Source organism: Amblyomma mixtum, chromosome 4 (genome assembly GCF_055824585.1).
Source record: "Amblyomma mixtum isolate Tamu chromosome 4, ASM5582458v1, whole genome shotgun sequence".
Taxonomy (NCBI): Eukaryota; Metazoa; Arthropoda; class Arachnida; order Ixodida; family Ixodidae; genus Amblyomma; species Amblyomma mixtum.
This window is the reverse complement of record NC_143015.1, coordinates 72,169,099-72,194,072: the sequence shown is the minus strand read 5'-3', so window position 1 is coordinate 72,194,072 and position 24,974 is coordinate 72,169,099. Positions and strand designations below refer to the sequence as shown.

The 24,974-nt window shown below is 47.1% G+C and overlaps 1 protein-coding gene across 2 annotated transcripts in view; it reads left to right on the top strand.

The window, feature by feature from the left end:
• The window catches only part of LOC149346971 (cytochrome P450 3A8-like), a 50,960-nt gene that overhangs the window by 2,251 nt on the left and 23,735 nt on the right, over positions 1–24,974 (top strand). For both annotated transcript variants that reach the window (XM_089586785.1, XM_089586784.1), the window contains 3 exons: positions 20,490–20,586; positions 24,260–24,312; positions 24,451–24,547. In XM_089586785.1, the coding sequence (XP_089442911.1) occupies positions 20,490–20,586; positions 24,260–24,312; positions 24,451–24,547 (247 nt within the window). The remainder of the gene's footprint in view (positions 1–20,489; positions 20,587–24,259; positions 24,313–24,450; positions 24,548–24,974) is intronic.

Sequence of the window (24,974 nt, the reverse complement as noted above, 5' to 3'; positions counted from 1 at the left end):
GAGACAAAGGAAGGTTCCCCTCCGCAAGGATTCTTCGCCACATCATGTGCCCTCAACTTGCCGCTCCTGCCACATCGAGGTTTCTCTACCCGTTGTATACGTACAGAAAGGTTCCAGCGAGCTAATGTTACACCACTTTCGCAGCCTTACCGCTACTCTTGGCGCTGGCAAGCATTGGCGGATATATGAAATAATCTCTCTGAGAAGTATAAAGACGTATTATCTCTCACAGGTCTCTGAAGGGTGCCGATCCATTCTAGTTTGAGTAATAACAAGCAGTGTACCGAATTTATTTCAACAAGCGATGGCCATTTAAATTTAGGTATTGTCTGAACCTGTGGGAGGTCAACCGATATTCGTGATGAAGATGGCCTACCCATGACAGCGATAAAAGAGCGTCCTCCTTTCGTCGTAGCGAAACATAACCTACCCGCCTAGAAGGAAAGGAGTGCTGGCAACTCCCTTCGATGCAGACTGGGGGATGCACATTTAACTCCTTTTCCCAGAATCGTCGCACTCCTGCTAAGCCAGAGTACAGCGTATCCACCTCCGCAGAAGTATTCCGAAACTTTCTGAGAAAAAAGTCGAAGTCGAGCATGCCATGACACTGCTAAACTTCCTGTCATGAGCCGGCCGCGCTACCTCTTGAATATCATCGTTTTTAAGGCGAAAGCCTTTAATGCCTCATACTGTCGTTAGCAGACGCGTCGGCAGGAGTGTCGACAGACGCGTCGGCAGCCGTGTCGGCAGATCTGTCCGCCTTTCGGCGTCACTGCTTAAAAAGAAACTGCGCCGAGGGTGGGAATCGAACCAGGGCCTTCTCCACGAAGGCTCAAGGTTCGAGCATGAATAAAGGCGCATCTAGTGAATGCATGCGTTTCATAAATAAAATAAACGGAATTAAGTGAAGGAAAAGAAAATAAAAATAAGAAAATAAACAAAAATAAAAACAAACTAAACATAAGATATGAAAATAAAATAAAAACAATAAAAATAAGAAAAGAAGTAAAAAACAAAACAAAATATGCAAAATAAAAACTAAACAAAAACGAACAGTGCGCCAGAAAACGCTTTCGCCTTGCAGCACTTTAGAGATCCAAAGTGCCACCTGAATTTTTTGAACACATGCTTCCTTTGAGCGTCATGCTGGCGTCCCGTGTACATTTTACGAACTCCGCTGGTTCAGCCAGCCAGAAATTCACAGATCGCTGCCGCGTTGAAGCTGGTGCAGCTCAGTAAACGGCCAAGCAGTCCGGAGAACAGCTGTACACCGCAGAAAAATTTCGCACGGAATGTTAAGGGCTTGTCCTTCGAGAACGGAGACAACTGGCGTCCTCGTGCGTGAATTGTTGCATTACAAATACTGTGTAGCTTCACTTGCGCGAAATTCTAGCATTCACATTGTAGTATCAGTGCAAAATGAAGAGCACAGTAACCGAATGGAACGCTTTACCAGCAGACACTGCCACAGAATCTGACCTAAACAAGTTCCAACACCATATTCACTCATGTTTCAACAACTAAGAGGGGTTTTTTTTTTCAGCCTACTTTCTTCCGCCTAGTCTTCTTTATATTTTACATTTTTGATTTGTACTTCAGCGCACTTTTTCCGGTGTAGTCTTTTTTTTGTGCTGCTGTTATTCATATGTGAAGTTTTGCTGCAATGTGCATATTTCCGACTTCTTTTGTGGATGCAAATTTTTCATGAATATTTGCGTTTTCTATTTTATTTTAGTGCATTGTTTTAACCTTTAACCAATGCCTTGTACCCACTCCCCCCCCCCCCGTAATACATGTAATACTCTCGAGTGAGGGCCTTTTGTGGTACTTTGAATAAATAAATGAATAAATTTAACTGATCTTTAACGGCGAATATTTCGCGAAGGTTTAGGGGCATCTGGCGCAAGTGCTTTCCTTGAACCAAAGCGCCGCTCATTTTTGCGAAGTGTTTTTCTTCAGAAGATAGTTGTTCTGAAGCAGATGCCCGAAAAAGTAAATGGCACCCCCGAAGGGAACAAAATGTATTCACTTCGCGATAGAACTATAATTTTTTCGTATTAATGACGACAGTTACAATATAGGGACTTTTCGTACTCATCTAAGCAAGTTCACGCCTTCGCTGTATAGTACTGATTCAGAACCTTTGCTGAGGTATATCGCTTTTTTGGGGGGGGCGGCTCAAGAGGGGATCTGTTCATTTAAGTTCATCAAAATCAGTGTTGGGCCTATTTTCTGTGAGCTGCGGGTCAAAGGCGACAGTTAAGATCCGATGTGTTACAGAAGCGAAGGAAACAAACGTCCTCCAACTCCTTTTTCCCCTAAAGAAAGCGCACTGGCAGTTCTATACTTTGCCGAATGATGCCTTTAACTCCGAAGGCATTCTGGGAGGAGTAAGCAGCTACTAAAGAGAGTACAGCAGCCGATTTAGTCTATCTGATTGTCACGGGTTCGGCGACTAGTCGACATCATCACCGAGTCCGGACAATGAGGGGGTGGCCGTTTGATGCCCGGCGTAGCCGGTAAGCAAACGTAGTGACTGAGACCGAGGCGTGTTAAGAGGTAACAACAACAAAACAAAGTTTATAGCTTCGATTGAACAATGTGGCAGCTTTCACAGACACGTAATTTACATTCTACAAAACAATTGCGGAAAGCACATAACAGTAAACACACTGAATTAAGTTATACATTGAATATTTCTACACAGGTCAGAACATAAGTGAGAGGCCAATAAGATACAGTCGATTGAAAGTCAGAAGGTGAACAAACATACAGTCAACCGGGAAGCGCGGCTGCAGTCCATCCCAAACACGCAGTCAGTGCGGCCCCCGAAGGCGACGTCCGTCCAGGGCAGCTTGCGGTTTCGAGGATGCGGTGCGGCGGCTCGGAGACCCGGGAGTTCGCGGCGGCAGCGTTTCCACCGACGAGCGGACTGAAGTTCGTTTCCATACGGCCCCCTTTTAAAGCCCTCGGGCGCTAGCGAGCGAGCACTCGCGGCGCCACAGCGTCGGCGTCGAAAAAACAAAACACCAAAAAGCGCAACGAGAGCACGTAGGCACCTACACTTTGACTCTGCATGGCCGCCATCTTGGAGGAGGAAAAAATTAACGCACAAATAAAAAGAAGCCCCAGGCTTCGACTCTCGATTCGGTGACCTTGGAAACGCAAAAAAGTAAAACACAACCAAAAAGCCAGTCACGTAGGCCGCAACTTCTTTCCCGCTAATGGCCAGCTCTAGGCTTCGGCAGTATCGGGGACGAGTTTGAGCCGCCTCCGCTTTCGCAACGCGAGGGGTGGTCTACATAACTGAAAAAAGCGTGCATGCATTCTTGCCCTTCCCGAGACACATACAAAGAAACGCGGACGCATCAGTTTTATACAAACAAAAGTAATTTACAGGTTGCCGCCACTTCTGTGACACTGATAGAGCACCACGTCTCAGAGGGCTCACAGCCAGCTCCTCGTATGGCATCGTTTCTTTAGGTCGTTGGTTACTTTCTCGCCACGTCTCCCAGTCTTCAGGGAAAGCCAGACGTGATAGGCACGTGTTCATGTAAGTGTAGACAGGAACGTCTCCAGTGCTACGCGTGTGATGCTGTATGGTCAGGCGAAAGTATGCACGGCAGATCCCGACGACGGTGAGCTGTGAAGTTCGTGCGAAGGGGCTGCCTAAGTCTTTCAGGCTCCAGTAGCTTTTGAATGCAAACCAAGTATGACTATTTTGAATGGGATATAAAGATTAATTGTTAAGCTCTGAGGCGGCGCTACGAGCTATGAGCCACATCGTATTGTATGGCTCACGCTCAGTTCCAAAACACTGAAGTTATTGAGCCTCCAGGGCGGGTCTACTGAGGCTCAAGCGGTAGCTATTCGTAGCTATTCGTACGAGCGACAGGTGGAAGCCAAAACCAGGTGCCTGATTTTATTGACCGATTGCATCCCGTAACATTGTCGTGTTCATCATCAGCCTGACTACGCCCACTGCAGAGCAAAGGCCTCTCCCATGTCTCTCCCACTAACCCTGTCCTTTGCCAGCTGCGGCTATCGTATCCCCGCAAACTTCTTAATCTCATCCTCCCACCTAACTTCCTGCCATGTACCCCCTGCTACGCTTGCCTTCTCTTGGAATAAACTCCCGCTACCCTTAAGGACCAGCGGTTATCTTGCCTTCGCGTTACATGCCCTGCCCAAGCCCATTTCTTCCTCTTCATTTCGGCTAAGCTGTCATTAACCCGCGTTGATTCCCATGTTTGTTGTAAAACTGTGCTGTGATCTTATGCCGCTTTAATCTATCCGTCTAATAAATATTTCTGAATTGCACTGTGACATCTGCAAGGACTAATTGCTAATTGCGACTGGCAGCAGTTTCACAGATAGAAGACACCAGAAAGATGGGCCATTAATTCGGTCATTTTTAGGTGGACTCGGAGAACTACGCAATTACAGCGAGGCTTAGCATGCCACCACATTTAATCTCCTGCCCGTCGCAGGCTCTCCGTTTGGGCGGGATAACAGTACATATCGCACGTTGGCGTTTCTTGCAACACCCATTGCATTATCTTTCGTACTGCATTCTTTTCCGCCTTGTCTCGCTTCTCAATGCTGCAGGTGTTCTCTACCGCTTGAGCAATCACTTTCGCTTCGGATGGGCTCAAATACGTAAGGCAGATCACGTAGGTCTTTGATACATTCTGCATCGTGTTGTCACAGATGTATCTAGAAAGATGTCCGAAAATATTCCGAAAGTGCATGCAGCCTGTCCGAAAGACTGTCGCCTTTCATCAGCTAGCGTGTAGACTAGAGCTAGAGTATTGAGAAATCAGTTTGGAGAAAGAAATATGTAGAAAGAAGTGATTGCATATTTAGTTCCACCCGCGACCTCTATCAGCGCAACATAAGCTTGGCAAGACTCCTAAGACCTGCTAAGACCTAAGCCTCCGCGTTAGCATGGAGAGCGAGGGTAGGCGTTCAAGCAAGTGCATTATTTTTAGTTCCGGATGACTTTAAACAAGTGCCCATTGAAAGACACGTTCGATAAAATAAAATAGAGGTTATGAAAGCTTTTAGTTTAAAAAAAACTTAAAAAAAAAACTATGTGAGAGCACTGCTGTTGAGACTGCACACTTGCCTCACCGGGCAAAGTGGAGTGAGACCACCGAAATCGCTACGGAGAGAGTGCGCTGTAGAACGAGTGCCACTGAAGTTCATCGTGTGACTCTGGGCGGATGACACACAAGGCGAATGTCGCTCTGTGAAAGTGACATTAAATGTGGCCTTGTGAGAGGGGTACTATACACCGAAACTCCCTAAGAGGTTCACGACACATAACACACTCTACTTATTTTGATTGTAATGCTTCTGATAGTTGGCTGATAGAGTTTTGTTTTTGTAAAATTATTGCCTGATCCTCTACAGTTTTGCATGTTAGTTGAGCACGTTGCCTCCGCAAGGTATTGTAGAATAATGGTTTGCACTTTTTTCATGTTTTGCAGCGATAAAATACCTATTATCCTGAAATTCGGCTTGGGTCTAGCATATTTAGGTTCATCGATTCGTTGCCGGATGCATCGTCCAATTTACCGCACTACGCAGGTGGCTCCCATCTTACATGTCAATGATGGACGCTTTCATTTATCTCACAATCTGTCATGCTAATTTTCTGCTCCCCTCGTTTTATTTAAGTTAGCAATATATTTCGGAATTTCTCTTAGTTTTTGTAGAGCTCATACCACAACTTCCGCTTCAAAGTGTTAGGAGGCATTTTTAGCCTATGTGACAAGTGGTGAATAGATTGGATGACAGCTTGTCCTCTTCCCTTTCCAGAAGAGTCTTCTCGCTTTTAGAGCGACAGACTGATGCCTCATCGTTGTCGACAGAAGGTTGTCAGCAGAGGTGTCATGCTTTTCTAGTCAGACCAGAAAAAAAAAACCTTTGTGCACGATGATGGAAACCACCATCTTTCCATTCCGCAGCCGAGCGTGCTAATGCCTACCCTACTTCCTGCCAACGCGTACGTAGTTGTTTAATGGCTCATACTGTCGTCCGTTAACAAAGCGTGTCACACGCGTTTAACTCGGGAACTAAAAAATAGAGAAGAAAACCAATGGTTGCTTCAGATAGAGGAGGAAAAAATGAACCTAGAAGACAAGTTTAATGACTGTAGATTAATAAGTTAATTAATTATAGGCAAAAATGTCGAGATTGCGTCAAAATAGCGCGGGCGTCGATATAGTCACGAGAACGGTGTGACGTCACATCCACCGGAAGTCGTCACGCCATAGTGAAAATTGTCACAGAATGGTCGGGAAAACGTCGTATTTGCGTCAAATTAGATGGAGAAATGTGCAATTAAGCGTATTTAACACTTAATATTCCCTAAAGATGTACAATTTGGGTATTGATATAACCACGGGAACGGTGTGACGTCACATACAACGGTAGTCGTCGCGGCATGGTGTCCTCGGCTTTCGCCTCTCAACACTTTAGTTGCCAAAGTGTTCGCCCAATTTTTTCCCAGCTATTATCTCTTTAACCTTCATGGTCAGCTGCTGACAAAGCTTGCGAACAGTTCTTCTTTGCGTCCAGAGGTCGTCAGTCTGCTCATCTGATTCTTGAAACTTTATGTTGCGGTATGCGGGTGAGCGCCCTTTGTTACAATTCTAGCAAGGATAAGGTTGTTTCGCTGTATCTGCTTTTTAAAGTGATGTGAATCAACCAGTCTCCCTCCTATTCATCCGCAATTCGTCATTTCCATGAAAAGCTCTCGATTCCAACCAATCGCTGCTTTTGTCGCCTCTTTCACAAATCGGGAATTACTAGAATGAGGTAACACATGAACACACAATACGAAAGCACTACAAACGCGAGCACCACTTCTACAAGTCATGAGTCAAAATACGGAGGTCATGAAACAGCGTAGCACCTTAGGTACACCGGAGCAAACAGAGCAAGCAGCGATTAGCTGCCTTCTAGTCCATCGTGAACGTTGACATGTGCTCACAATGGGTGGTATCTAGCAGCACTTCCCGAAATGTTCGCTTCTCGAAGCTCACAATGTGGTTTTACGCTCGATGTCAACTTTCTGTGGCACTGTAGCTAAAGCTAGGCAGCAGGCAAAAGTGGACGGGCTTTTGTCACCGTGCCTTGTCACTGTGATAAGTAGTCCGACGAGTAAACAAGGATCGTTACCTGCCAATCAGGCGCCGCCCAGAAAACGAAGACTTCGGTCGTCGACAGATTGCCTTGATCGCCGCTTTCTGTCCCGCCGCCTATTCCTATAATATCGTGGGTGGTTTGCGGGGTTGTTCTCCTCTTCAGCGCGAGAATGGGGCAAAATATTTTGTCGACTTGGCCGTCTCGTCACCATCGTTTTCAGGACTATATGCTGCTGCGGAATAACATTTGCCCTTCTTTTTTCGCCTGAAAATAGCGAAAAAAAAAAAGGAACTAAATACGGATGTCGCCATTACCGGTCGATTTCGCAACTAAACTGCATGCGCAGACACCGAATTTCGGACCTGGATCTCAGAGGCGACGCTTCAGCGCCGTTCTCTTCATTAAGTCTTGCAACCAGTCTTTCAAACAGTCGCGGCAGCCCGTCTTTACCGGTGTGAACGTGCGACTTTGAATGGAGGAGCGGCGAATTTTTTAAAACTCAATTCTCTCCGCATAAATTGCCTTTTCGCTTAAGCAAGGGCGTTTACATGCCCAGAAAGAGCGAAAGGAAAAATTTTTACTGAAAACGAAAACTCGATACTCTCGTCCCCTCAGTTTCCCTTTGAAAAGGCTAACTCTTACAAGAAAGAAGGCAAGACATTAAATAAATATAAATTGGTTTGATTTATTGGTTTATAGGGGTTTTACGTCCCAAAGCGACTCAGGCTATGAGGGACGCCGTAGTGGAGGGCTCCGGAAATGTCGACCACCTGGGGTTCTTTAACGTGCACTGACGTCGCACAGTACACGGGCCTCTACAATTTCGCCCCCATCGAAATTGAGCCGCCGTTGCCGAGATCAAAAAACAACTGTTTCGCACATTCGAGACCAGCCTAGCGCCACTGGCTTCGGAAAGACATTTCAGCACACTGAAGCTGAAATCAGCGCAACAGTGAAATAAAACTAACAAAATCAAGAACAGACGCACTTCTGACAATGCACAGATGTTTAAATCGACTGACATGCAATTCATAGCACATACTAAGAAAATGGCACACTGAAAAATAATGGCATGATCACTAACAATGAGGAGAAAGAGATTGGGGAATTTAAAACTCGTGAAAATTTACGTATGATCGTTAACATGCGAGCAAATAATACACACCCGCCCACATGCCCTCGATTCACGTGTAGTTTATTCATACTCAGGTTAGGTTTAGGTTTAGGTTTAGGTTTATAAGGTTTAACGTCCCAAAGTGACTAAGGCTATGAGAGACGCCGTAGTGGAGAGCTCCGGAAATTTCGACCACCTGGGGTTCTTTAACGTGCACTGACATCGCACAGCACATGGGCCTCTAGAATTTCTCCTCTGGGTCTCCCAGTTCGAACTTGTAAGTGTTCCCGCAATTGTCTCATCGTGTGCTATAGAGCCTATCGTACAATCCTCGGCACTAGCTACATTGTTTGGCTGGGTGCCCTAAGGCCGCCTACAGTGCTATCTAGCGCAATACTGCAGGAGAAAGGCAGTCAGGAGTGAAGGGCAAACAGTCCGTTTGACTAACGATTTAGCGGTGTCCTCCTGTGTGAAAAACACGCGCTTCACAGGTGATACTGGATATCTCTCAGTATGCAGCATGTTCTGTTCTAAGCAGCAGACAGACGCTTCAGTGGCAGCAACGCAAAAAGCTCTTTATTCGAGGCAGCAGCGTCCTTTTATAGGCAACGCTGCATGCCGGTCAGGCACACGTCATTTCCGTTACAATGTTATCAGACTGACTGGCTGATACAGAACATTCCTTCCTCCTTAATCAAAGCTACACGCGTTTCTTTCCGCGTTCATAACTAGAGGCTTGATAGCGATCAGGAGGACGTCTTGTTCGATTACTTCTTCGCAAAGGGGCCTCTTCGGGTGTAGCCATGGTTAATGCGGTGGAACTTGAAGGCTGCGCTGCCATGTGTCTTGCTTCAGGCTGCGATGACGGTTCCTCATTTGAAGTGGCGTCATCTAAGCGAACATCCTCAAGCTTGTCCGCAGTGGGACCACTAATCACGGAGCCAGCAGGGGAATCTTTTTCCGAGGGAGCTGATGGCAAGTCTCGCTGAACAGCGGCACTTGGAGTGGACTCAGGATGCGCTTCTTTTGCGACGTCCGGATGAAGTGATGACTTTGCACCCGATATCCAGCTGGGTCTCAAGTGGTCGATATGCACAAAACCAAACTGGTCACCGACTTTGACTACAAACGTAGAGTCGCTTACACGTTGCATTACGACCGCTTCCTCCCATGACAGGGTTTCCCCTCTCGTAGTCTTGACGAGAACTGCATCACCGGCTTTCATCTGCGGGTCCCTTCCTCGGCCCTCGTTGCGATGAGTGGCGTCTGCGCCTTAGCGGCTGCGCATGTCCTGCACAAAACTTGGCTTCAGGAGCGAAAGCTTCACTCGGGGTTGTCGTTTCAGGAACAGCTCAGCCGGCGTTCTTCCTGTTACGGAGTTCGGGGTGTTCCTGTAAGCAAGCAAGAAGTCGTTAAGTCGTTGGTGTAGAGTTCTGTTCTGCCCTGTTAGGTTATCGTGAAGCACTTGCTTGAGTAGAGTGGCCTTTGTCGTCTGAACTAGCCTTTCCGCTGCCCCGTTCGACGAAGCGTGGTAGGGTGGCGTACGCGTGTGGCGAATCCCGTGAGAAGAGGTGAAATTGGAGAACTCCTGCGCAGTAAACTGAGGTTCATTATCACTGATCAGTTCCTCCGGGTAGCCATACGCTGCAAATATCTCCATGAGACAGTCGATTGTTTTCGACGTCGTCGTAGTGCGGAGGCATTTTACTTCTATCCACTTTGAGTAAGAGTCCACTAGAAGGAACAAGTTCGAGCCATCCTTCATGGCGAAATCGACATGGACTCTCTGCCAAACACGAATTGGATAAGTCCATGGGTGCAATGGCCCTGGTGCCTTCGCAGGCATGGTCGTTTGGCACACTGTACATTGACGGACAGTGTCTTCAATGTTCTTGTCAATCAACGGCCACCAAACAAACGACCTAGCAAGCATTTTCATTCTTTGCATTCCAGGGTGTTCTTCATGTAGCAATGTTAATACTGCTTCTCGAAGTTCCTCCGGAATGATCACTCGCTGGCCCCACGTGATGCAGCCTTGCTCATACGATAGTTCGTTTCGACGAACGTAAAAGGGCTGAAATTTATCATCGTGGTGCGCGGGCCAGCCAGATAAGGTGAACTGAACGACTTTGGAAAGAAGGCGATCCCTTTTAGTCGCAGCAGCAACCTGGCTCGCAGTGAGAGGCGTTGACTCAAACACTGCAAGGCATTCTTCAGTGTCGTCTTTATGCTTCACCAGAAGTGGAAGCCTTGAAAGAGCGTCGGCAACTTCCATGTTTTTGCCGTTCCTGTAGCGCAGTGTGTACTGATAAGCTGCTAAGGTGATAGCCAAACGCTGAATCCTAGCTGCAGCCAAAGAAGGAATTGGTTTATCTGATGCCAAGATCCCCAACAGTGGTTGGTGGTCTGTATACAGCGTGAATTTGCGCCCGTACAGGTATCTATGAAACCTGCTCAGACCAAAAATTAATGCTAGGGCTTCCTTCTCGCCTTGCGCATAGTTGCGCTCCGCTACACTCAATGTTCTGGAGGCAAATGAAATGGGTCTTTCTGAACCATCAGGCATGACGTGAAAAATTACTGCCCCAAGACCGTAGGCCGACGCGTCACAGCTTAAACCGATTGGCTTTTTCACGTCGTAAAAAGTCAGAACTTGACTGTCTACAAGACGCTGCTTGGCTTCCACGAATGATCTTGAACATTCGTCCGTCCACGCCCAACTCGTGTCTTTTTTTAGCAGATCGTACATTGGTGCAGCTACTGTACTGTGGCTAAATCTTTGATGAATTTGGCGTAGAAATTCAGCAGACCCAAGAAGGCTCGTAGCTCAGTTACGTTGCTTGGCTGAGGTGCTTCCGTGATGGCTTTTATCTTTGTTGATGTTGGAAAAATGCCATCAGCTGTCACTTTGTGTCCAAGATAAACGACGGACTGCTTGAAAAATTCACATTTCTGTTCTTTTACAGTGATATTGTGCTTTGCCAGTCGTTGAAGTACCTTTTCCACAGTTCCTTGACAGTCGTCTATATTGTCGCCTACGACGATGACGTCGTCGATATAGCAACCCACTTTTGGAATCCCTTTTAAGACTTCATCCATTAACGACTGAAAGATAGCGGGTGCGCTAGAGATACCGAATGGTAGGCGCTGAAACTGGAATAATCCGAGATGAGCGTTTACGGTTAACAGCGCTTTGCTTTCCTCAGCAAGCGGCACTTGCTGATAGGCTTGTGATAGACCCAGAACGCAAAAGATTTTACCTCCTGCGAGCATGGAATACAAATCTTCCGGCAATGGCAAAGGGTAATGGTCAGTTTTTAGAACAGGATTAACTGTGACTTTGTAGTCGCCGCATAACCTTAATCCTGCGCCGCCTTTCTTCGCGACCACCACCAGAGGCGTTGCCCAGTCACTTTTCGTGACCCTCTTTAGTATTCCGGCTTACTCGAGCTTTTCCAGCTCCTTTGCTACTTCCTCTTTGATGGCAAATGGTATTGGCCGTGCTTTTGAGAACACTGGTTGAGCCCCTTCCTTTACAAAGATGCGAGCTTCGAAGTTTTTGACGACTCCCGGGGTGCTCTTGAAAACCTCGGGATACTTTTTCCGTAAGGCTTCTACCCTCTGCTTCAATGACTTATCCGTGGACAGGCTGTATACTGCTTTCCAGTTTATCTGCAGTTTTTCCAGCCAGTCTCGTCCCATGAGAGCGGGCATCGGCGTTCCGTTTCCCTTCACTACCACTACAGGCAAAGAGATTTCACTTGCGTCCTGCTTGACTAAGACGTTTGCTTTTCCAATTACCTTCAGTGCGCAACGACACATTGGATTGCACACATTTAACATGCGGGAAATACTGCTTATAGAACTGCTCTGGTACGATCGTGACCGCTGCACCTGTGTCAATTATCATCGAAACAGTCTTCCCTTCAATGTTCAGGTCGACGCCGTAGCCCCTTGAACTTTTGCCCGAGAAGAACACAGTCTGACAACTCAAGTCCTTGAATTCGTCGTCCGTGGTGTCGACGTATCTGACAGCTCTTGCTTTGGCTCCGCTTTTGCAGACGGCTTGCAAATGCCCTTTTTTGTTACAATTTCTGCAGGTGTGGTTGCGATACCAACATTTTTCTCCCGCATGACTCTTTCCGCAATGCTTGCAAGCACTTCGCCGCTCTTCCTCGCGTTTATCTTTTGGCCATGCAACCGTCCTCGATTTCTTTTCCTTATCACGGCGACGTTCGCCCTGAATGACGTTGACGCTGCACGGTTTTGTGTCAAACTCATGCATTTGCTTCGCCTGTTGTGCCGCTAGCTCTTTATCTAGCGCCGTTTGGCACGCCAGCTCGAACGTCAAGTCAGGCTGTGCAAAAAGAGCCCGTTGCGTTTCCTCGTCACGCAAACCAGCTACAAGCCTTTCCCTTAAGGCATCATTTAAAAACGTGCCGAAATTGCAATCTCTTGCAAGATGCTTCAGTTCAGTGATGAAATCTTTGACGCTTTCATTTTCTTGCTGCATTCGGCGATTAAATTTACAACGCTCTGCGATAATTGAATGAGCTGGGCTGAAATGAGCTTCCAGAAGCTGTTTAATTTCTTCGAAAGTCTTCTGAGAAGGCAAATGAGGCACAATTATCTTATTTAGCTCTTCGTATATGCTGGGACCATGCGGTGGTCCAGGGACCCAAGGGGGGTCTAAACATACTTTCCATAATAAATTTCTCTCTCTCTCTCTCTCCCCACACTACGTTCTTGTAAACAAGCGCAATGGCCTCGAAGTCCAACAAGGAAGGGATAAAACACAGCGCAGAACTAACGACAGAATGGTTTTATTCAGGACACCAGTGCTGAACTACACGCTGGTAACACAGAAAACAGAAAAATGGCTGAAAATTGGAAGACGCTTAAGCTTTGCGTTAAGGAGTCGAACGCGACAGCGTGTTGCAGCGCTGCCAGGGAGTCCACGAGCAGGGAATGACGGCCGTCGCGGTAGTGCACCAACATAAAACAGTGGACGGACTAGTACTGGCTAGCCAGGACATACTGGCTGCGGAAGAAGTGGCGATTGCTCTAGCTGCAACACACACTAGCTCAGAATACATTCTCACAGATTCACAGACAGCGTATCGCAATTACCTCAGGGGCAGGGTCGCACCGCTAGCAGCTACAATCCTGCAAGATAGCTAAAACCGTGGCTACCAACCCACACAAAAACACTTAATATGGGTACCAGGTCATCAGGGCATCCCAGGGAAAGAGAGCGCACATGCCTCAGCCCGAGCGTTTCTCCGCCGGGCACCCAGTGCGGATGCCGTGGAACTTCCCACCCCACTGCTAACTTACAACGACATACTTCAGCACTTAGGATTATCCCGTCGGGTCTACCCTCCACCGGATAAGACACTAGATAAAGGGGAGGAACAACACCTCCGAAAGCTGCAGACCAACACTTACAAAAACCCACGAAGACTGCACGCCATAGACCCGGAGTCATTTGACTCACAATGCAAATTTTGCGGGGAGAAGGCGGACCTGTACCATATATGGTATGGGCCTGCCAACGAAATCAAGCGATCACTGCTAATAACCAGCCAACGCAAGAGGGATGGGAGGCAGCTCTGACCAGCTAGGACGAAACGAGTCAAAAGCAACTCATCAAAAGAGCCCGGACAGCAGTCTACGCCAATGGGGTTCCGGACTGAGAACTCCAACCGCCGCTACAACCTCCTAAAGTATTTCATTAAAATATTTTCGCCACCACCACGGAACGCCATCGCCCGTTCAGCGCGACGCCTTGCCCGTTGGAACCAGCTTTGAACACAGCGCATTTTAAGGCGGAAGCCTTTAATGTCTCATCGTTGTAAGCAGTAGTTGTCGACAGAAAATGTCACGCTTTTCAATTGGTGGAAACGGTCGTGACGTCACAGTGCGCGAATTTCAAACGGGGCCAATTGCACTTTGACTAGTAACTATACAACCAATTGAAGGGATCGTATAGTGATGCTCCAAGTAAGTGGGACTGAGCTTAGTTAATTGCTTAATTACCCAATTAGCCTAATTAGCTTTACTAGTCAGGCCACATAAATAAATAAAAGCGATTAAGAAATTGGTCGAGCTCAGGAATCGAACCCCGGTCTTCGGCGTGAGAGACGAGCACGCTATCCACTCCGCCATGCCAGCTCGATGGTTTGGAATGAACAAAGGCGCGTCTAGTGAATACGGTGTCTTCACTCACTCTCATCCTCCTTCATTCCCTTCCGGCGAGGTTTAGGTGTCCACCGACAAATGAGATACAGATACATTTCCTTTCCTCAAAAACCAATTTACCGACGAGCGAGGCGTAGAACCGAATGGCGATGGCGTTCTATGGACTCCTTGGCAGCGTTGCAAGACGCTGTCGCGTTCCGCTCTTAGGGGCGAAGCTTAACATCTTAACCACATATCAGTGACCACACTTTAGGTCAAAAAAGTGCCCCCCTGAATTTTGACGGGTGTCCACCGAGATATGTGAGACAGTTACTGCGTAATTTCCTTTCCTCAAATACAATTTTCATTTTCTTCATTACGGCTCCTCTTTATCTATCCTCTTTCACTCCCACCTCCCTTCCTCTACGGTGCGGTTCAGGTGTCCACCGAGATGACAGATAATTACTGCGCCATTTCCTTTCTTCAAAAAGCGTTGCGTTCAAAGGGCAAGGCATCGCGCCGAACGGATGGCGTCGTTCCGTGGACTCCCTGGCAGCGCTACAACGCACTGTCGCGTTCCACTCCTAAAGGCGAAGCTTAAGCGTCATTAATTAGCAGTTAATTAGCATTCAGACATTAATCAGTAATTAACAATTAATTAGTGATTTGCCATCATTTAGTAATTAGTACTCAAATATATGTGACGCCACCAGTGCCACAGAAACAGCGAAGGTAGTGCGGAAAACGCTTCCGCCTCTACCCACTTTAGACAGTCAAAGTGCCCCGTGAATTTTTTTGAGGAGAGGAAATGGCTCAGTAATTCTCTCATATTTCGGTAGACACCCGAACACCGCCGTAAGGAAAGGGAGGTAAGTGGGAGTGAAAGAAGAGAGAGAGAGAGAGAAAGAGGTACCGTAATGAGGGAAACGACTATTGGATTTGAGGAAAGGAAGTGGCAGTAACTGTCTCACACACCTCGGTGGACACCCGCAGCCCCGATTATAGGTCGCCGGTTCGAATTCCTGCCGCAAGTTCTCTGACTTACCTAGTGAGCTTATGCTGCTCGAAAGGCTGAATGGTATTACGCCATCTGGAACATTCTGCGGAAAACGGCTGGCATGATGCGATTTTTTCCAACGAGCTGTGCTGGCACTACAACTACGACGCCGACTGCTTTTCCACCGAACGAGCTCTATACGCTGGTGCGTGAACGACTGTGTGCGGGATTCTGAAAATAGCGCCATAGAACTTCACAGATAAGAGGTCGCGCTCAAATTCTCAACCACAGCTTATCGCATTAACAGCTATCGCTGAATATCACGTTCACACGTGGTGACCGTAATGTCATTTGTTTTTTTAACCTTGACCCCAGAGTAAGAGATATGCGGGTACCGATGCATCAAACACGACCGTGGAGTGCTAGCCTTCGGTCGCAAGGATGCAGATGAACAGTGAAAGTAGAAATTAAAACATGGCCGGGGCACTCTACATGTTTTACATCATGGTGCAGGGGCATGAGTATGTGAAAGCAACTGGTTGAAGGTGCAGTGTGTCCAGTTTGATCGCATGCATCCCCCCATAATGTTTAACAACTCGCAGAGGCACCCGGCGAACGCGGGAGAATTTTATTTTTTAATGCTTATGAGATTTTTCGAGCACGCCTATCGACGCCGACGACGACACCGGCTTTTCTGCGACACGGGGCCCCTAAAGCTGTCGCGTTGAAACATTGCAGAAGTTTGTCGATGTGACGTAATCCGGGATAGCAACCATTCGTGCTCTTTCTACAACAGAAGGCGTGCTTGTGCATTGCGCACCTAGCCTCATAATCTCTGACGCCTCAGTTATCTATTTGGAGAGCGGCTATATGTTTTTTGCTAGAATTTGGCTCGTCTCGAACATCGGTCGCAATGAACAATCACGACAATAATTCCGATATGGCGGACGTCATTGTTCACATTATCGTTGTGCTCTTTAAGTCTCCCATTGAAACAACGACCAGTTTGGCCGTCGTACGAACCACAGCAGGACACAGGAATCGAATCATCATCATCAGCCTGACTATGCCAACTGCAAGGCAAAGGCCTCTCTCATGTCTCTCCATTTAACGTTTCCTTTGCCAGCTGCGACCACCGTATCTCCACAGACTCTTAATTTCATCCGCCCACCAAACTTTCAGCCGCCCACTGCTATGCTTGCCTTCTCTTAGAATCCACTCCGTCACCATTAACGACCAGCGATTATCTTGCCTTCGCATTACATGCCCTGCCCAAGCCCATTTCTTCCTCTCGATTTCAAATAGGATGTCATTAACCCCCGTTTGTTCCCTCACCCACTCTGCCCGCTTTCGGTCTCTTACCGTTACACCTATAATTTTTATTTCCATACCTCGCTGCTTTGTACTTAACTTAAGCTGAACCCGAAGGAATCGAATAAACCAAGTTATCTAGGCTCTTCACATATTTCTTCTCATGCTTCTTGGTGCACATAGGAACATCGCGACATGTTTTTCCAGGTCGACTTACACGCGCGATTTACACGAGATTTGTCCTTTCTTTGTGTGTCTGACCAACTCGCCCACTAGTTCATGGTGTTCCACACTGCAACCGTCCGTTCTCACTGTGGACGCCCTCTGGATCGCTGAGGACGTCTTCGTGCATGACATTGTCAACTCAAACAGCTCATTTGCGGTAGCCTAAAGCACCTGAAGATACTTGCATTAATATATGCACCGCAAGCCGCGACTGTGCTCTTTTCCTGCGCTCACAGTAATGGGCATAACCTGTGCCCCTCGTGAATATAAATTCGCTTGGCACTACGGCGTCCAGTGCAATGTCCGAACAGCAGCTCTCCCTCTGGCGATCGCCTCGCCCATAGGTGGATACAAAAGCGGCAGACAACCCTCAAAGCAGGACCTTCAGCCAATGGAGTCGGCCATTCATAATGACGTCGGAGTCAATTCCATAGCGTGCCATCGCGGGTGGCTGACTCAGTGGAACGGGATTTACCCGAGACGCCATGACAGTCGGTCGACGCTATTGGCTAGAGGGCTACCCTTAGAGGATTTTTTTCCACTCGTGAAGAATAGTTCGCCTATCAACAAGCAGTGTGGCAACTGAACAGCCTTTCGGATTTATAATAATATCGCGAAAGTGTCGACTGTCCAGCGCTACTCAGCCGGAATACGAAGTAGAGGACAAAGCAGGCGAGGGCAAAGGCGTACCCACATGCCACCAAGGCAACAATAACAACCCACTATTCCTACTGCTGGGGTGAACGTCGTCCGCTAGGCTGTTAAGATTAGTGCGAAGCGAACGCTGTCCATTATCGGATGTTATACATCGGAGCCACAAGGAGCTGCTACCCGTTGTTTTGTTTTTTTTTTTTTTTTGCCGCTGCATATACCGGGTGTTCCAGCGTACACTTTAAAAATTTTCCATGAATAGTTACTTGGGGTAAAAATATGGCTTTTGCGGCCTAGTTTTACCAGTGTTGACAGACACCAGAAGACATTGAATCATCTTAAGTAGTAAGCTGGTTAACTAGCTTTTAATAATTCACCTTTTAGCTAGTAGAGTTAGGCGCCTAGTTTCAATTACAGATTTGTAGCCGGTCGTTAGTGATAGTTTAGAAGAACTTCTTGTTGGGCGAGTTGGTGCATTGCTTTGAAGAACCACGTTGCGCTATAAAAAAGACAGCCACAGGAAAAAGCAAAGGAGACAGAAAGAGCGCTCTTTCTGTCTCCTTGGCTTTTTCCTGTGGCTGTCTTTTTTATAGCGCAACGTGGTTCTTCAATTCAATGAAAACGTTAGTGATAGCCATATCAGAGTTCCATCCATATATCCCATGTCTCTGACCACCGTCAGGGCAGGGCTAGTAACGCACAAGGACTGTGCTTGGAGCGGATTCGTTTAGGAATCTCCCGTCGCAGCTTTCACTTCGCCAACGAGCACTTGACGGGGTGGAGCAGGCGTCTTAAACTTCTCTAACGTCAAAATGTGGATTTTACTTTAGTGCCGCGAGGGCAGTTGCGCTGAAGAACGTATGGGTAACGTTTCTTTGGTCTGCCCAAGCTGGGGTGAAAGATTGGGTTTACAAAGCTTTTCGCCAAATAGAAGCCGGGCGGGAAGCCATGCAACCATTTGTAGTCCCACGCGTTTAGGAGGATCTCCCAAGATGAAGGGAACTTGTAATAAGAGAGCGCTATACAGCTTTGACAAAAACTCTGCAGTTGATGAAAAACTTTTCTTTGTCCGGGGTGCACACCTGCGGTCACTGCTTGTCCGGGACAATCTCTCTATCAACTCAGCTAACCAGGAGGGCTAGAAGACGGCCGAACGAGGGCGAGTTGATCAACAGCTCGAAGCGGGAACGGTGTTAGTCGAACTTACTCATGGGAACCCCAAGGAGGAGTAATTTTGCAATGAAGGAGTGATTGCACGTTAGGACCTATCCAAGCGCAGCAACACGGCTGCAAAGGAAACCAAGCAGCTTTCACAGAAACTTCGCACTTCAATAAAATCTGACGCGGTCAGAGGTTCGAAGCTCTAAAGCTGTACACCTTTCCTCTTTAGGCTGTGATTGGGTGGATCTTAGGGATCAATCACTCCCTTATTACCAAATTTGAAAAACCTACGGGTTCCCAGTAGCACTGGGAATTCAATCCCGAAGCTTCCGCGCACATAGATGGTGCTAAAAGCCCTACCTAAGCCAGCGCAGCAACTTTGCCGGAATAGCTTGGCAATGCAATGAACCTCGACCAAACCGCCGTGCGGCTTCATCTCTCTCTTTGCAAGGTGCTTTTCCGTCCCACTTTGTTCCCAAGATGCACTTATGTCGTGGCCACTACAGTGGTTATAAAAGAGCGGAGACACTGAAGCCGCACTTCTCTGTAATCCATTCTTGGCGCAAACGATTGCTGTACAACCTGCAGACAAACCTTAGCAGCATGCTCTCTCAAAAGAAGCTGCCTATTGTCTGAAATATCCATTCCCATAAATCGGCGTGTTTTCCGCTTTTATTTCTTTCACCAATCCGAACATATTATCAGAAAATGTAGTGATATCAAGTCGCTCTAAACTGGAGCCAACTTTAGAGGCTGAGTCTTGTCAGTATTCGCCACAGCGTGGCATTGACCTTGGGCGGTTGCATCTTTTGTTTGTTTGTTTTTCACTTGCATACAGCTATCACTGGCCGCCACAGTGCACTGGCCCTTCAAACAATGGTGCAGGTCGTGTACATCTGCAAACAAGGTATCCGAGAGTAAATAACTTCGAGCATCCTCCCGGCCCTGAGCTTTTCACATACTGTCGTCGAGTGAAAAGAATACAAAGCAATACTGTGCTTACCTCTGAAGGGCGTCACTGATAACAGGTTAACAATAGGCGAGATCTTGCGACCTCGGTCGATTGTCGCGTAATCCCTAACGGTTTATCAGCTTTCAAGGGAAGCTATAACCTCAATGGTTAACGAATTAATGGTTGGTTTATTCGTTTATTGGGGTTTAACATCCCAAAGCTAATCAGGTTATGAGGGACGCCGTAGTGAAGAGCTCCGGAAATTTCTACCGTCTACCGGAATTTCTACCGGAAATTTCTACCGAATAGCGCTACCTACAGAAATATGCGCAGTGTCACTGTTCTGCTGTGTGGCTGTTTCTGACCCTCGCCATGCCTTGTCCGCTAAGAAAATTGCTGCCAGTTAATGCACTTCAGAAAATTCGGTTCGTGTGTATTCGTGGCCTTAAAATATCCGAAATGCATAGGTGACCCATATTTCGAAAGAAATATAAATATTCAAACATTATATTCAAACTTCGAATTCGAAATTTCGGTTATTCCTTCATGCATTCCAGAATTTGTGACTGGCAACGAGGCATCGAAAGTGGTATGGAAGTGCATTTGTCTTGAGCAAGTATACATAATTACTGAAGACCACAGATGAAAAGTTAAATTCTTTATTTTTCGAGCTACGCAGGTACCATTTCCGGTATTAAAAGGCATTGCTATATCCACAACTTTTCTTTTTTTCTCCCGCGCAGATTCCGCCAGAAAACGTTCAGCTACTTCAAGGACATCGGCGTGCCAGGACCCGAACCAAGCCTCCTGTGGGGCAACTTGGCCGAATACCACACCAAGGTACAGACAACGCAAAACTTTTCTCGCCAAAGCTCTCGTGTTGTACAGCTGACAAACTAAACATCCGTATGTACCAGCAGCGCGAACACAACACTGGAAGAAGAAGAAGGAGAAGATAGTACAGAGCGCTGACCTCTGTACTATCGCTCTGTACAGCGCTCTGTACTATCTTCTCCTTCGTGTGTTGTGTTCGCGCTGCTGATACATATGGATCGCAACCAACTAGCCTGGCAGATGGCGTTATGCAAACTACACATGAGGCATCAATTTTCCAGGCATAGCTGGAAAAGCTTGTAAAGGCAAACAACTCGTCTCATATTTTCGTCATCTGAATTCCGCATAACACTTCTAAACAGGCCGCCGCGGTGAAAGAGTGAAACACAGTGAAACATACAGTAAAACATAGATAAAACCATGGCAGCATTCATGTGGGCGAGGGAACAGCAGCATACATCGGTCGTCAGGATGAATGCACCGAGAACTGGCCAAGTAACATACCTGCGTGATGAACAGAAAAAAGGACAAGCATTTCGCGCGTACTGCTGTCGCCAACCAACTTGAAGAAGGAATCCGTCGACCGCACTTTTATATGATGATGATGATATCGACTTTATTTTCCGCCAGATAAGGAAGCCCCCTACTCCCCGCCCCCGGCACGCAGGCCTTGGTGACGGGGGCCGGGACCTCCGCGATTAGAAACAGGCGAAGAGGTCTTGATTCCTCGCGGCTTCTTCCGCCAGGCGGATGGCTTGTTGCTGTGGAGCAGGGGCCTCGCTCCGCAGCAGGGATACCCAGGTTTCTCTACAATTTATGTTTTCGTTAGCCCCTGGCGAGCTAGCGCATTCCCAGATTATGTGGTCGAGGGTCCCTCTCGCCCCACAGCGCTTGCACTTATCGTTTTCTTTGTTATCTCTATGAACATGATAGGCCCAGACCGGGTTTACGAAGTTCCCAGCTTGGAGGCGTCGCCATGCGATTGCCTCCCTATTGTTTAGACTTTTATCCGGTGGTGGCACTAGTCTCCTCTGTAACCTATAATTTTCAACAATTTCCGTATAATTTTGCAGACGCTCGTCCATGTTCTGGCAGTCGGGCGGCTCCACAACTACCCGGAAGTAGAGAGCTCGGGCTAACTCGTGGGCCGCATCGTTGCCAGGAATGGACGCGTGTGCGGGAGTCCAAATTAGGCTAACTTTTCTGTTTTGCTGTCTACTGGCAAGAATCCTTGCCGCTTCTGGCGAGATCCTACCCTTCCCAAAATTATAGATGGCCGTTTTGCTATCGCTAATTGTAAAATTGGCTTCCGTTCCAACGCAAGCGAGCGCTATCGCAACTTATTCAGCTGTTTCCGCGTTGCGACTTCTAATGGTGGCTGCCGATACGGGGGCACCGCGGCCGTCGACCACTGAGGCGACCGCCGCACCTGACTTGCCACTTGCTGCGTCCAGGTACCGCGCTTTTATATCCTTGACCCCTGACGTCTCAGAACCCGGTCTGTCGAAGACTGGACGATGAAGTGTGACGTTAACGTTGATATCCACAGCCCACGATACGCTTGCCGTCGTGACGAAGGACAAATCATGGCTGTCATCCGTAGGGTAGATAGGGCAGTCTATGCGCGTGCTGGCTGGCACATCGAGTGAACAGGGTGGAAAAGACGACGAGACCAAGGGCAGCGTGACGTCCAGGACATGCGCAGCAGCACTCAGGATGATGAAGGCAGTAAGGTAGTCGACGAACTGCGTGATGAACGGACAACGGATAAGCATTATTCCAGTATTGCTGTCGCCAAGCCCATTCTGGATAGATATGGGAGAGGTCTTTGTCCTGCAGTAAGCGTAGTCAGACTGATGATGATGATCAGTCAATCCACACTGTGATTCACCGAACCCCTGTAGTTATTTCCTGTTGCTGTCGTTAGTGCTCCAGCCGCTGACGGAGAAATTCTCCCGTCAGCTTCAGCAGCTGACGGGGGTAGCAATTTTTACTACAAGCACAGCTCCAAGTACTACCATCTGCACGTTAATTGCCGGCAAATTAATTGTTCGGGATGACAAAATACTGATAGGCAGTATTTCATTCGGCGAAAATAATATTCGCCGAAAAAAAAAACGAGAGTAGCGTTCTGAAATAAAAACCGAAAAAATTCCGCCTAACTTCCAAAAAAGAAAATTCGCTGTGGCTTAGCTTGGTTAAGCCCGGCAATTGCGAAAGCACTATCCGGACCTACGCCATGGTTCAGCTGGTAGTGTAGCTGGTGGTTGTGCTTGTGGTTAGACTTGTGGTGATGCATCGGTTATACAATCCAATCCAATCCAATCGGATCCAATCCACACAAATCCAATCGAATCCTATGTAATCTAATCTAATGCAATATAATCTAATCTAATTTAATCCAATCCAATCCAGTCCAATCCAATCGGATCGAATCGAATCGAATCGAATCTAATCCAATCAATCCAATCTAATGCAATCAAGGTCAAATGAAGGTCAATGGTGGTCACCGCCGCGGCACGGTAAAGGCGTGAAAGTGCAAGTAGTATTGCTTTCGCAATAAAAATCAAAACCAGAGAGTCGAACCTCTACAAATACTCTGCTAGTACCATGGGAACAATTCGTTGCACTGCAGTAACAAGTTTTAGCATATGGCTGACGTCATCAAAGCGCTTCACTTTTGGGGTGCGGAAACCTGCTAACCTATGAGTCAGTTTCCAAATCCCGATCGGCGGGTAATACAGCCGGGGAAAACCCCAGAACGCAGCGGCAAATACCCCTCAAATGATGCCCTCCAACTAATTGTAATGGCGTCGTGGTTAATCCCTGCTTAATCCTCGTGCACCTGCTAACCCCCTGCGATATCGCACCAGCAGGTACGAGGGGACCGCGATTGCATGACAGTCTGTCGCCGCCACTAGATGGAAGGCGTCCTTTGAGGGCATTCGCCGCTCATTGCTTGACTTGTCATGGATTATACCGACAATCAATACAATTGCTCAAAACCCGCCTTGAAGCGCGTCAGCGCACCAGCATTGTACCCAGGCTCCATCGATGGATGCAACATGCCAACACATGTCCAGGATTCTCGAAAAAAAAATTTGAAAATCGGGAATTTGTAAGGTACTGTTACGGAAATATTGAAGGTAATTGTGCATTCTTCTGTTATGTAGCAAAACCTTTGTTTTAAAGTGTTTCCATCGATCGCATCGAACAGTTATCCCTGCCATAGAGAATCAACGTGGAACTCTTTCGACGGTAGCAAAACCGTTAGTAAAAAAATTGAAGACTGCCGTTGGGTGATCTGCGAATATATTGATTGCTACATTGAAATCTTTCATTGTATGAAAAAACAATTTGTTCATGAACGGTTTCCAAGTCAGAAATGCTTTTGTCCATAATATTGGATATGCTTGCGTAACAACTCCTCCCTCTTGTTCAGCTGAAACGTGTCTAATTTCAATCAAAAGTGAACTCATTAAACCCAGTAAAAAGAGCATAAGCGGCAAGCCAATGAAGGTCAACAGTTTTTTTCAGATGTGCTGTGGAGCAATGCCCACGGCTATATGGGCTTCGACTAGTCGTCGGATATTTATGCTGCAGTTTTCACAGTGTACTCTACGCCTGCACTACGGAGCTCAAAGCACGTATCTTCAGCTTAAGTTCAACATCCTTGCAGGGTTTTGTCCACGCGCTCACCGACTGGTGCAAGAAGTATGGAGACGTATTTGGGTGAGTATAATGTCTCATTCTTCGCAGGCCTTTCTCGTCAGTGCAAATGTATTCCAATCATTTTTTTGCTTGATTTCACTGAAACACGAATGCTGTTTACCTCCAAACACCATATTGAATTTCATTTTTTTTCGGCAGATTCTACAATGGCGATCTGCCTATGTTGGTCGTCAAGGATTTGGACTTTCTGTTGTATATCTTCATAAAGAACTTCCAGAACTTTACGGACAGAGGCGTACGTATCCACGTTATAGACACTAACACATCATATATGGTTTTGAAGGATGCGACAATGTTTTCGGTATTGATCGCTGTCTAAGTGGAAAGAACTTAAAATAAACTTCTAAGTGGTTTAGCTTCAGCAGGTGGTTTCACTACGCTTTGCATATTGCTTACTTTATTTTTACAGAGTCCCCATGAGAGGCTTCGAAAAGTCATTATCTCTGCAGTCACCGTTTTCACAGCTGTTGAATTCGAAGCGTTTTCTTTCAAAGGATTGTACAGAGTGAATACAGATGAGGAGAACAATTTCCAAAAACGTAAAATATGTAGAAGTCAGTAGGAATGCACTTTGGTAGAGAGATGGCAGGCAGATGATTTGTTGACGAACACAAAGTGAACAAGAGAGGGGAAAGCCTCAGGGTGCTTGTTGTTGTTGTCTT